The following is a 12,729-nucleotide window of genomic DNA, read 5'->3' as shown; positions in this document are numbered from 1 at the left end:
ACTGCATTGAATTCACCATGGCTTTTGGGTGAAATAATGACTACAAATCTTTACTTCAGTTGCTTGCATCCTGTTCAGATGTGCCTGCATTTGGTATCCTTGCTGAATTGGGGCATCAATCTAAATATTGCCATGGGGCTCCTCAAAATAGAAAATCTGGAAATAGATTACTTTGGCTCTTTTAAGTGAAATACTTTATTTGTCATAATATTTTCTAGGAAGGATAATTACCTTTCCTTTTACTAATTGTATATGCCTCAAACAACAGTTGTCACTGTTCAAATGCAAATGAACCAAAGCTTGACAATTGTTATGTTTAAATGCAGAATAATTAGGAAGAAAGTTAATATCCCTAGGTCATTTACAGTATCCAACTGGGGAATAGTTCAAGTCTTGGCAATAAAAGCAGAGGGAGAGGAAGAGAGGAAGAGAGAGACAAAGGCTGCATCCCTTACATTGAAGATGTTGTAGTTTTCGGTGCGGTCCAGCAATTTATCTAGAGGATAAAGAGCTCGGCTGGCAGCATGCCAAGGCAAAAAATCCTTCTCCTCTGAAAGGTATCTGATAATCTCCAAAGGAATATTCTGAGGCAAATAACCAGCTCTGCAAAATAAAAAAGTTAGTATTAAACTGGTTTTCCAGAAGATACATGGTGAGGCAAAAATTACTTCTTTTTCTCAAAATGAAATTAAAATGCAGAAGAACATGATAATCTCATGACATTATAATGACATAAAAACCAACCTTATAAAAAGCAAGGAACTCACAGTCTCTCCCAACACATGTGCAAACATACTTACTGGATGGAGGAAGGCACGAAGGCACACTAAAGAAAACTAGACAAGCCATACCTACTTTTTATGGATTTCTGTGGTTATGAAAGATATGAACAATAAGGTAACAGACTCAGGAAAAAAAAAAAAAAAAAAAGGTACTGCTTTGCTGATTTGTAAGACAGAAAGCTGTTCGAATAAAATCAACAACCCAAGGCATTTTGCTTCAGAAAACATTTCTCCTAGCCATGGGCAATTGGGAATAGCTAACAGCGAAGTGGAATCCTTCCACTTCACAGCTCTCCTCCCCACTACTTTCTGTTTCCTTTGGAGCTCTTTTGTCTTCTATCCACCTTAAATCATTTTGGAATGACTTATTTTACTACACTGAAGTGTCATTCAGTGACATCACTTTGGTTAAAGATGTCTCACCACTTTCCAGATAAACCATGTTTTTTTCAGGTATTTATATATATCAATCAGCTAGAATTTTGCCCCGTTCTTTTACAGTCATAAAAGACCTCTACGTGCAAGGGAAAGAGTTTAGCAAGGTTTCAGAAGGCTTCTTAAATTAATAGCTTTACAAATAAAGTGCAATACAGATGCAAGCATTTCAGAGCTGCTTTTTAAAACTGAATAGTGGAAACATCAAAATTCAGGATTTGTACTTGTATTCTTTTTCAGAACAGGATTTTTTATTATCTAGACTGCAGAAATGAAGTGTAACCCTGTGGGTGTGAACTTTCCAGAAATGCACATTCTTCTGCTGATGCATGTGTTTAAATCCCAAAGGAGTTCTCTACCTGCCTAGAGATGAGATAATAATTCTGTTTTCATTAAACACTTAAAGTCGGCAAGTTGGATTCCACAAGCTTTCATTTAACCTAAGCTGAAGTATGATATATCTTCAAAGACTATTCTCCGTCCCTGTTGGTTGCAAATGTTCCCCTTAATTTCCATCACTGTCTAGGGAAGAGATGAATGCGTATAGCAAACAAAGAAAATCATACAGATTATTATGGATATAAACCAACACATACATGTTGATATAAATGTTGATCTCAGTTGTAACAGCAAATAAAAGCTATTTTGCTATAATATTTGAAATAGATTGATCTTTTTGGTATGGTCCAAAACCATAATTTCCTTACAAAGTGCATCATGTCCATGCAAGCCATTGTTTTTCACACTCTCCACTGGAAGAATTACACCCTATTCCATTCATGTACTTGGGTAAGAAGTGAGTTCATGTAACAGCTTTCAAAAGTATCTATCCCATGTCCTTATCATGACTCACTCTCCTGTCTGCTTCATGTCTTCTTTGTCCACATTTTGATAGCAAGACTCTGCTCTCAACTCCAGTTACAGCACATAGTCAAACAAAAAAACCAAGATCCCTTGAGGAGCTCATTGTGTCACTCGGGAACTGCCTTCCTACTTCTGAAGTAGCAGAATATCATCAATATGAGGTCTAGGTCTTAATACTTTGTAAAGATGTGTAACCAAAACTAATGGAGCCAGAAACACTCTGGATTGACTGCAGCTAAAAATCTTGGAGATAATGTTAGCAATGAGGTAAACTAGCTTGATGTTGCATATATGTAATTAGTTCCTAATAGGATTTGTGATTATTATTACTGATAATTTGATTGACATAAGAACGTGTGAAATAAGGAACAAGAGGAATACCTCTAGGAAACAAGCTGCTTAAGGAATAAACAGACAAATTTTTATTATAGCTGCACTAATGGACATTTAGGATCATGCTTCTGAAATTAAATCTCTCTATGCTAAGCACAAAAGGGAAATTATCACTGTCAAACAAATAGATTACATCACTGCAAAACAAACAGATTATTTCTTTTTAAGCTTAACTTCTCCATAAAGACACAGAAATGAACTCAGAGAGATCTATCACTGATTTCTGAGCTTTTGGCCTTCCTAATCATGACTCTCAGCTGAGGATACTCATCCTGTTTACAACAGAAACTGTTACTCTCAGCACTCACTGCTTCTAACTTCCAAATTTATCAGCACTTTCAATTCTGCCTGCCCCTCCCCTGTCCCCCAATTTTCATTATGTTTCCCTACGGGTATATTCCTTCTTACAAAAATAGAATGTGGCAAAGTCTGAGCTTACTCCTGAACCTCCTTCTCTTTCTGGGTATGACCCCTGAAGAGCTCATGCACACTCATCAAAATCAACTCCCCACACCAAGAGAATCAATCCCAAGAGCAGGGATGGGAATGAAGAGAAGTGCTTGTGGATGACATTATTATATAAATGACAGAAGATTCATCACTTCAGATCATGATTTTGAGGGAAAGTGGTTAGGGCTGCTATGACCAATGTTAAACTATCTGGCAGCACACATTGAGCAGATGTGCTTCAAGTACAGCTGCTAGGCTGGACCTCCGAGGAAACCTGAGTAGAGACATATCTAAAATCCTCTTACAGTGGCAGTTAAGATAGGAGCATGTCCCTGGATAAAACTGTGTTGCTTCAGGAACTTTCCCTTGGCAGTATGTTCTATATATTCTACATTATTTTATTGCATGTGTTCCTACAGAAAACCACAATAGCCCTATTCATATAATCATAGAATAATATGATTGAGTTGGAAGAGACCTTAAATATCATCAAGTTCCAACCCCACTGCCATGGGCAGGGACACCTTCCACTAGACCAGGTTGCTCAAAGCCCCATTCAGCTTGCCCTTGAACACTTCCAGGGATAGGGGATCCACAGCTTCTCTGGGCAACCTGTTCCAGTACCTTACCACCCCTGCAGGGAAGAATTTCTTCCTTTTATCTAATCTAAATCTACCCTCTTTCAGTTTGAAGCCATTACCCCTTGTCCAATCACTACATGTCCTTTTAAAAAGTCCCTCTCCAGCTTTCTCATAGGTCCCCTTTAAGTACTATTCTTTCACCTTCATCTACTAAGCCATGTTTATGAACCTCTTATGCCAAATAATTCCAAATTCCCCTGCACTCCCAGACTACTTGTCATTAGTTTCTGTCAAGAGGTAGTGATATACACATTCACTGTTCTACTTTTATGTGTAAAATGAGATCTAAAACGTATATGTTACAAAATATTAAACATATACTACAGGTAAAAAGCTTGAGGAATATTTTAATTCACACACACACACAAAAATAAAATTATAATAGCCATGCCAAATATGAACATTTCTAATTTTTTGCATTCATAGCTGAGAAAACAAGATATGAGGAGAAGCTCTCATCATAAACCATGGAGAGATAAACCATGAACCATAAAACTACATACAGATAATAAGTCTTAAAATCTAGGTCACAGATCTTGGAGCTGTGTGAATTGTCCTGGGAGGTATCATGACTATCACGGCAACCAGGCCAGCAGAAGGCAGAAACTAGCAAAAGCAGCATGTCCATGTGGTGAGCTATGCTCTAGTACTCTGCATCTTCACAAAGTGAGGCAGCTGGTTTCTTAAACTTAATATTTTAGTACAATTGCACTCTTTTACTTCAAATTAAGAGCTTTTCCAGCGCTAAGAGTGATTTCAAGACACCTCTTTCCCAGGGGATACTGCATCCAGCAAGATTTACTGGCTCACTTCATAGAATCATAGTTTGGATTGGAAGGGACCTTCAAGTCACCAAAACTCAAGTCACCAGCCAAGGGGTCCTGGCGTGCTTCTAGGATTCTCCTTCACTAGCCTGGAACAACTATGTTCAAAAATGGTTACACAGGACCTGTCCAGCAAAAGCAAAATTTTTGAATCCATTAAAGCAGGAAGGAATGGTCAAAGACACACAAGTTGTGAGAAACATATACCACCCTCTGATGACAACTGCTATGTCAAATCACTTGTGTCATTTATGGAACAGGATAATAACCAAGACAAGGTAAAAAGGCAGAACGAAGTCTGTTCTGAATATCTCTGTAAATTCTGATGGAAAAACACAGGCCTGCAGAACTGTTAAACCAAAATGTTGAACAATTATCACTACGATACAAGAAAAGTAACAGTAGCAACCTTCCCCTCAAAGGGAAAATATGTAAAATAACTTCCCTGTCATATAATTGTCTGGTAATATTTATTCAAAGGCACTACAGTATATAACATGAGTACATACTCTACACATGCAGGCTGATTTACCACTCTTTCTTCCAACAGTGTCACTGGAATGTCAGTGACAGATATCCTTATTTTTCTTGTGTCTTTTTAGCCATCAATCATTCTGTTATCCTTAAAGTCCTGCAAAAGTACTATCAGATATTGCCTGTAAAAGTCCAAATGCATAAGAGTCAGGGTTAAGAAAGAGGGTTCTCTTCCAGCTTAGCCATCTCAGAGAAAAATTGAAATAGTGACAGACACTTGGGGAATAACTGATTATGGGCTATACTAAAACCATGTAACAAACACAAACACTGCAGAAATACTGTGATGTCCAATCTTAAGTCTGGTCAGTCACACTGTTTCTTCAGGTGTGTCTCCAGTAGCCACCTGAGAATCTTACCAAGCAGATACCCACAACCAAAAAAATTCTGCAGAGGAATCTGGGACAGTCTTGGCAAGTATTTTAACAGATAAAATTGTCAAATCAAACAGTGTTGATTCATAATCAGTGGCTGAATGCATACCGATGTTCAGGTTAAGCATTTCTCAAGTATAGGTTAACAAGTTTACAAAACTACACCTACAGCATATGGAATGAAAAGGCTGGAAGCCACCTTAACAAATAGCCTCTTCCATACATAAAGCAGGTTCATACCAGTGCCATTCTGGACAGAAATTTCTCTAGTTTTGCTTATATAGGCCTCCAGTGATGGATATCTCAGGAGCACTATAATTTCAGTACTCCTCAGAGGCATTATAATAAGAATATTATAACTCTGGTCTTTTGCTTATAAATATTAACAGAAGAGTACCAACAGATCCATTTCATGCCCTGAAAAGAATGGTTGTTTATGCAGCTTTAGAATAAGCTACAAAAATCAGGGGTCCCTCTATTGTATTAGAGTTTTTTGACTGACATCACTGGTCACAGAGAAAGGGACCCAGACTTAAAAAAGAGGCTCTACAAGCCAGCTCTAAGTTAGCCTTCTCCATACTGATTCATTTAAAAAACATGACTACAAAATCAAAATTTAACCAAAAAGATTACATTTGAGACCTTTGGTTGTTTTATTACATTTTATATAATTCTCTTCATCCATCAGTTTATCAGTGTGTCAATCATTCTGTAGCCACTGTTACAGGTGAGAAGTTTAGCATATGTTAGAAACATGGCACCGTATGAAGTTTGCCTTATCATCTGTGTTCCTAATGTCACAGTTGCCTGCCTAACTAAAGTGCAGGACAGGAGAACAAGAACACAGACTAGCAAAGAGATCTGTTTTAGTTATTAGACAAATTACCTCTAGACAAACGTCCTGGTCCAGCAGGTTTTTCATGCCTAAAGAGGTTGCTGATGAACTGTGGTGAAAAGGTGATATCCTATTTTCATGACAAGGGCAGAGGTGGAAAAAGACCTCTCAAAAGTTAATATATATATTTAGTGGGTTATGATATTATACGATATCATAAGCACCAACCCTTGGCAAGGTACTATCCTGCTTACATTGAAGAAATTGCTGGGGTGGCCACTGCTACAGAGAAAAGAGGTAATGAACAGAAAAAGAAAGTACTGAAGATGGTAATGAAATATTCCTCACAAAGAACTCCCACTAAAAATCTCATAGCAATCAAAAATAATCTTTAAATTATATGAGTTTTTAATGAGTCAGATAAAAGCAGGAGATCCAGATTATATTATGAAACATCAGTGTGTATTCAGCTGCATGACCTTGATTTGTTCTTTACACTGAGCCACTGAACTTATGGACAGATCCCAGCACATTCATTTTCCCCTTAGGGACAAAGTACCAAATGGTAGTGTAATTGCCAAGGGAAAATTATTACTCTGTTCTGAATTATTTCTATCATAAATCCAGCACCAGTCAAACAGACTCTGTCACAAAAATGACAGGGCTGCTGTACAGTGATGAGAGTCCCATATACAAGTGCACCATAAATTCCTTAGTCCCACCACCCAACAAAGTCATTATAAGTCATGTGTTTAAATCAAAATTAGAAAATCCAAGCTGGCAGCAAACTGGTCTGCATTGTTGAAACAATGGAAATGAGGTGATTTACTTGCTGCTGGTTTAAAACTCACCCTGCATCATCTGTTTCTTATGAAATACGTAAAACATTACTAGCTTTTTGTCTGGATAATTTTGAAGGTGGAAAACACAGCTCTTCAGAACACAGAAGTGCCACTCAGATTAACTTCAGTTCTGTTTCTGTGTATGTCTAATATATGAATAATTAGACTATGCTCATTAACCCAGAATGGGACAGTTTAAAATAAGTTAGGATTCTTATTCATTGATTCATTCTTTTACCTTTAAAGTGAAGCGTGAGGATTAAAATAATTCACAGTTGGTGCCAATGAACATGCATATTTAACCGTATTTGGCTTTTTCTAACGCTATTCATTTCTTCTGGACCTATCAAGGTCTGGTGACTCTGCTGATGTATTCAGGATATTCTTTCCCACAGTGCTTTAACAGCAGTTCTTTGGCAGCTGAGTACAAACAGGTATGCTGAACCCTGACACATAAAGAAAGCTTTGAGCAAGGTGACCCATGCAACAGGGAAACTAATTCTTGTAGTCACAGGTTTTACCTTCAACTCATGCTGGCATCTATGTTCAACAAGGGAAGCTGGAAAAAGAATGTTTTCTCATCAAAAACTGATGGACAACCCTGTGATCTCCAGTATCAAAGAATGATCTGCCTCATCTTCTGCTCCCAGGGTTGGGCTAACTTAGGACCAGATAAGGACTCTGTTTTCCTGTAACATCTGAAGTGGCTTAATGGAGGCATTACAATTTGTACCAGCTATGGACTTCCAAATAAACAGGACAGGAACACAAATCTGCTCTTTGATAAATACAAAAGCAACATTTGGCTTACAAGCTCATTTTAAATACTAAATTTAATCAGCATTCAATCCCTCCAACATCAAAGGATTCAGAGAGTATGACAGTTTGAAAGTGAAGCCTGCTTATTATGTTTTCTTACATGCAAAATATTTGAGGACTCTTCAAGTGACATTCAACTCCACACAAGAGCATTTGAAGCATCCTACAAAGAATAGTTCAAATTCAATGTAATTACCAGAGTATCACATGGCTTAAATTATCTTGCACAGTTTTAGAGTTGCCACATAAGCAAAGGCTAATACTGATTTGAATTAATCACCTTTGCTGAAAACAGAAAAGAAAAAACAAACAAACAAACAAACTTAAAACTCCTTGTGTTTGTAAAAATGCAATAATAATTTCTTCAAACTGGAAGTCAGTGTCTCTCCTCTTCTTCCCCATATGAAGGAAAAAAAAGGCATTTTTTAAAAGTAGTACAAGATGAAAAGGAATAATCTTACTGCTGAAAATTAAGACTATGCAGTAAGTTATGTATGTCATGTTTTTCATCATCATGAAACTCAGATTTTTGAGCAGTATGTCATTCACAGACTTAAATTAACTAAAGAAATTTGAATGTATTTCAAGGGCTAATAGATGTCAATTTCAGATGACTCAATTATTAAAAGTGCTGTTTATTTTCTTTCTGATTAATTTGTTGGCAAGGGTGGAATGAAACAGCCTTCTATTCCTGAAGTTATCAATGGCCAATGGTATCTATGAGACCATGTTTGAGCTAATTCAAAATTGAGTTCATTTATTATTATGCACAATAGTCTTTCATATCTCTCTTTTTTCCTGTTCTAATGTTTATAATTTGCATATCAGTCAGCCAAGTGAAATATGTGTTTAAAAGCTAGAAACTTCATATGGAAAGCACAGAAGCCTGATCTTGAAAGTACACATACAATCTGAATTTTGTTTGCCAGAATATCTACAGAATTGGATATTATTTTTGTAAAAGCAATTCCCTATAAACATATTTATAATAAAAGGCTCTCTGAAATTCCCATAAACCCTCACCTATCATCTTATCTCCATTTTACTGAGTGAAGATAGACACAAGCAGTTTAAATTATTTTACCAAGATCATCAGGAAGTCTATAGCAAAAACAGAATCCCAGGTTTCTCTAGTCCCTGTGCCTTAGTCATAACAAGGTCTTTCCTGCGTCTATTGCTTGATTTCTGGGTAGAGCAAAACACACTTGTAGCCAAAAAGGAAGGAGCTAAACTAACACAACACTGATTCCCAAGACTTCTCCTAAATTTTATCAAGCAAGGGGACCTTAGCCTAGAGTTTAAAAGACTGCTTTATAACATCACCAAATGAAGATGAAAAAACCTGAATGTATAACCTGCACCTTGAATACAAATTCACCCTGGCAGTATGTTCCAACAAGCAGATAGAGCTTACACTGACAAAGACCAGACCTCCTCCAGACAAAAATCCTGGCCAACAGCAATCAGACGAGACCAAGAAGTAGGATCATTTATGAGCAGCAATGGTGCAGTCAGGTCAAAACAGCAGGCAAAGCAGTCAGTAGTCTAAGGTAGCAGACTATCTCATTTAGCTGATGAGGTATCAGCATTGTCCTTTCTAGCTAGGAAAGCTGGTTCTTGCCCTTTATTCATATATCATTTGTTGATGTTAGGAAAGGATAGGGTGTTCAGCACAGCACCTCCAGCCTCTCAGGGTGGCTCATTGCTGCTACCTTGATCAAGGTAGTAGCAGGTTCTTTTGCCCTCCATACTAGTCCTCCCAGACTCTCAGAAACAAAAGTAGTGGGGTTCTGGGATAAGGGTAAGGATGAAAAAAAGATGTTTATTGTGAGAGAACAGGTGACGGAGGTGGATAAAAGGGCTGACCAGGCAGCTTCAAGGAAGAAAAAGGGGTCTGTAGATAAGAGGAATGCACAGGGAACAGGTATATGCTAGGTAGGAGGGGACGGGGCCCCCAAAGAATGGCATAGGCTGTGAGGCTGAATGAAGACTTGCCTCTACCAACACAGATTCCTGAAGCTGTATTTGCATCTCTCATCCCCCTTTCCAATACTCAAAGTTGCTAAGAAGTCTTCAGCAAGCTCCACTCATGCCATTCTCCTCCTCTTGTTTAAACTCAAACTTTTGAGTTACAAGTGCAATTCAGACATGGTTTAATTAATGTATCCAAAACAAATTTCACAGACTATTCCCCTCCCCTGTCATTACACAGGAGTCCCTGGCATCTGTACTGCAACATGGATACATCCATACCAAGCTGACTTCAGAGACCAGCTTGAACTGACACAGACCAAGACCATGGGGTGAAAAGACAATGGGCTAACAATCACTGGATAAAAATAATTCTTTCACTCCCTTGAAACCAGAGGCATATTTTGCTGACAGGTTATTCTGGGTTCAGCTAAGAGTTATGTAGTTTATAGCATAAAACAATTACTGCTATAACTCAGAAGTACCAGAAATAATTGAAGCATAGGCAAATCTTGTGGGGATGTGGATTAAGAATATCATCCACTTCTACAGGATACGTGTATACTACACCAAGACCTACCCCCATCACTAAAGACTTTGCAGAGAACTATAGTTTCTCTTTGTATGTGCTGAAGAGTCGTCTCCAACTTCTTCCCCAGCTCTTAGAAGGTTTTTCTATTGTCCAGGATGCTCTCGCAGCACCAGCAGTTCTCTGGAATGTCCTGTGCAATTTGTTTTACTGCTCGTAGCTACAGAACAGGATCACATACACATATGACACACAGTACAAAAGCAGAATTGACATTTAATGTGCTTACTCTCAAGAATCGTTTTGATTCTTCTTGTACAAACATTTGCAAACATTAGCTGAAATGTGTATCTCCATGTAAAGCACATATCAAGGCTGTAATATGTCACAGAACACATGAACTGACATGCAGGATATGGAAACAAAGATGATTACCTTAAAATATTTGTAGCTTTCTATTTTCAATTAAAAAGATTGCAGCTGCTCTGGCCCACTGAGAGAGTATTTATGTCAAAGGAAATCAAACCACTTTTATAAGAAGCCATATCTAAATCAATTGCTGATCAACCATCACCAAAATTTGCCTGACAGTGAAAAAGAGTTACTATGGCATCTGCCGAAATAATTTAGATGAGGCCTCATTTATTAAAATAGTAAATCTATACCACTATTAATCAAGCGTGATACAAACTATTGATCTAATACTTGCTCCCTTAGCTGGTACTCAGAAGCAGTAATTAAGGGAGCTGCTTAACATATCTGTTGTTTGCCACTGTGTTGAACTTTCAGCAAATGCAATCAGGAGTAGTAATGAAGGCTAGAGTTAAATGGCAGTTCATTCATTTAAATGGACCTTATATGATTGTTTTTGAATACCCAAGCAAAAAAGGTCAACAACCTCGGATGTGGCTGTTGAAATTTTGAAACACTTTGAAGTATATTAATTGGGCTATATGAGAACTTCTACCTTTGTCACCTACTTGTTATCCAGCCCCAGAACTTTAAATGGCCCTCAAATGCCTTGACTTTTCCTGACATTACACTGAACAGGACTTTAAGTAACACAAATAAGTGTAAAATGGAACCAATTAGCCCAGATATGTTGGAAAACTTCAAATACTACAATAAATGAAATCTAATCTCTGGAGAAGGAAAGCAACAATGAAAATCACTTCAACTCCATAGTTCAGTTTTGTTATGCACATATTTCCACCAGTATCTTCAAGAAAACATTCTTCTAGTTTAGCAGCAATAATTCTGGATTATATATGGAAGTGTAAAAACTTGAGGCTTAGTTACAAGATAACTCTCGATTTCCAGAAATATGACAGCTAATCATCATGGGGGGTGGTGCTGCCTCAGGTAGCTGAATGGATAAGTTGTTTTTTTTCCTGTATGGCAACACTCCATATCCAGAAATTAACTCAAGGTATAAGAAGAGGGTTGGCTTTGATTTGTTTTTGGTTTTTTGTTTTTGTTTTTGTTTTTTAGAAAAAAATAAAACAAGGAGTCCTAAAGACACGGTTTTCTAGATTGCAAACACTGTATTTGGTTTAACTGAGACTTACTTGTTAAATTTATTTCTCTTTGCAAGTTGGTGAGAATAGCATCTGGAGTGAGCATTAGCTTACTTCAGTATTTTACTTCTGGAATCAACCTTGGAGTCAAATGCACCAGCTGTTAAAGATGAATTTGTGTCAAGAGAGATAATCTGGATTTATGTATCAAAAGGCAGGTGGCTACCGCCTTTTCCCTCACTCTCACTCTTTCGTTTTCTAGAGTCAGCAGAACTCACAGCTTGGAAAGAAGCAAGCCAAGATGAACTGATTAACAGCATGAAAATGATCATCGTAACTCATCATACACCATATCCCCAAAAATAAGACCTACCTTGAAAATAAGCCCTAACATGATTTTTCAGGATTTTTCAGGATGCTTGAAATATAAGCACTACTCCAAAAATAAACCCTAGTTATAATTCATTAAAAAGTCAATTTAAGTAGTGTCCAGGCAGCTATACATGTAAAAAAGTAATAAGTATTGGAGCAAAAATTAATATAAGACCCTGTCTTATTTTTGGGGAAACGGGGTATATCTGCACCAGGGTCCTGGTTTCGGCCTTGTGAATGAAGTTCTGAGAGAGAGAGAGAGGAACTCTCATGAAAGCCATCAGCTGCAGGGAAGTCAGCTCACAGGTAAGTTGGAAGGTCTGGTTTGGGTTTTTTTGTGTTTCATTTGGTTGGTTGGTTGGTTTGGTTTGGTTTGGTTTTCATTGCTCATTTCTGACACAGCTCCCTGTATTTCTGAAGTTACACGGGCTTTTCTGGCCTAAAAAAAACTTCATCTGGAGAGACCGTGGCTCATCCGCCCCCTAATCTGTGAAAGGAAATGGACAGCACTCCACCATGGCCATCCATCCCTGGAGCAGAAGAACAA

General features: G+C 37.7%; 1 protein-coding gene across 2 annotated transcripts in view; it reads right to left on the bottom strand.

Annotated features, from left to right (window-relative positions):
• TRHDE (thyrotropin releasing hormone degrading enzyme) overlaps positions 1 to 12,729 on the bottom strand; it is a 208,504-nt gene that overhangs the window by 24,971 nt on the left and 170,804 nt on the right. For both annotated transcript variants that reach the window (XM_021298155.2, XM_065040569.1), the window contains one exon: positions 456 to 603. In XM_021298155.2, coding sequence (XP_021153830.2) covers positions 456 to 603 — 148 coding nt within the window. The remainder of the gene's footprint in view (positions 1 to 455; positions 604 to 12,729) is intronic.

The sequence above is a fragment of the Columba livia genome, chromosome 1, assembly GCF_036013475.1.
Source record: "Columba livia isolate bColLiv1 breed racing homer chromosome 1, bColLiv1.pat.W.v2, whole genome shotgun sequence".
Taxonomy (NCBI): Eukaryota; Metazoa; Chordata; class Aves; order Columbiformes; family Columbidae; genus Columba; species Columba livia.
Note: the sequence above shows the minus strand (reverse complement) of the source record. Positions and strands in the feature narration are given on the sequence as shown.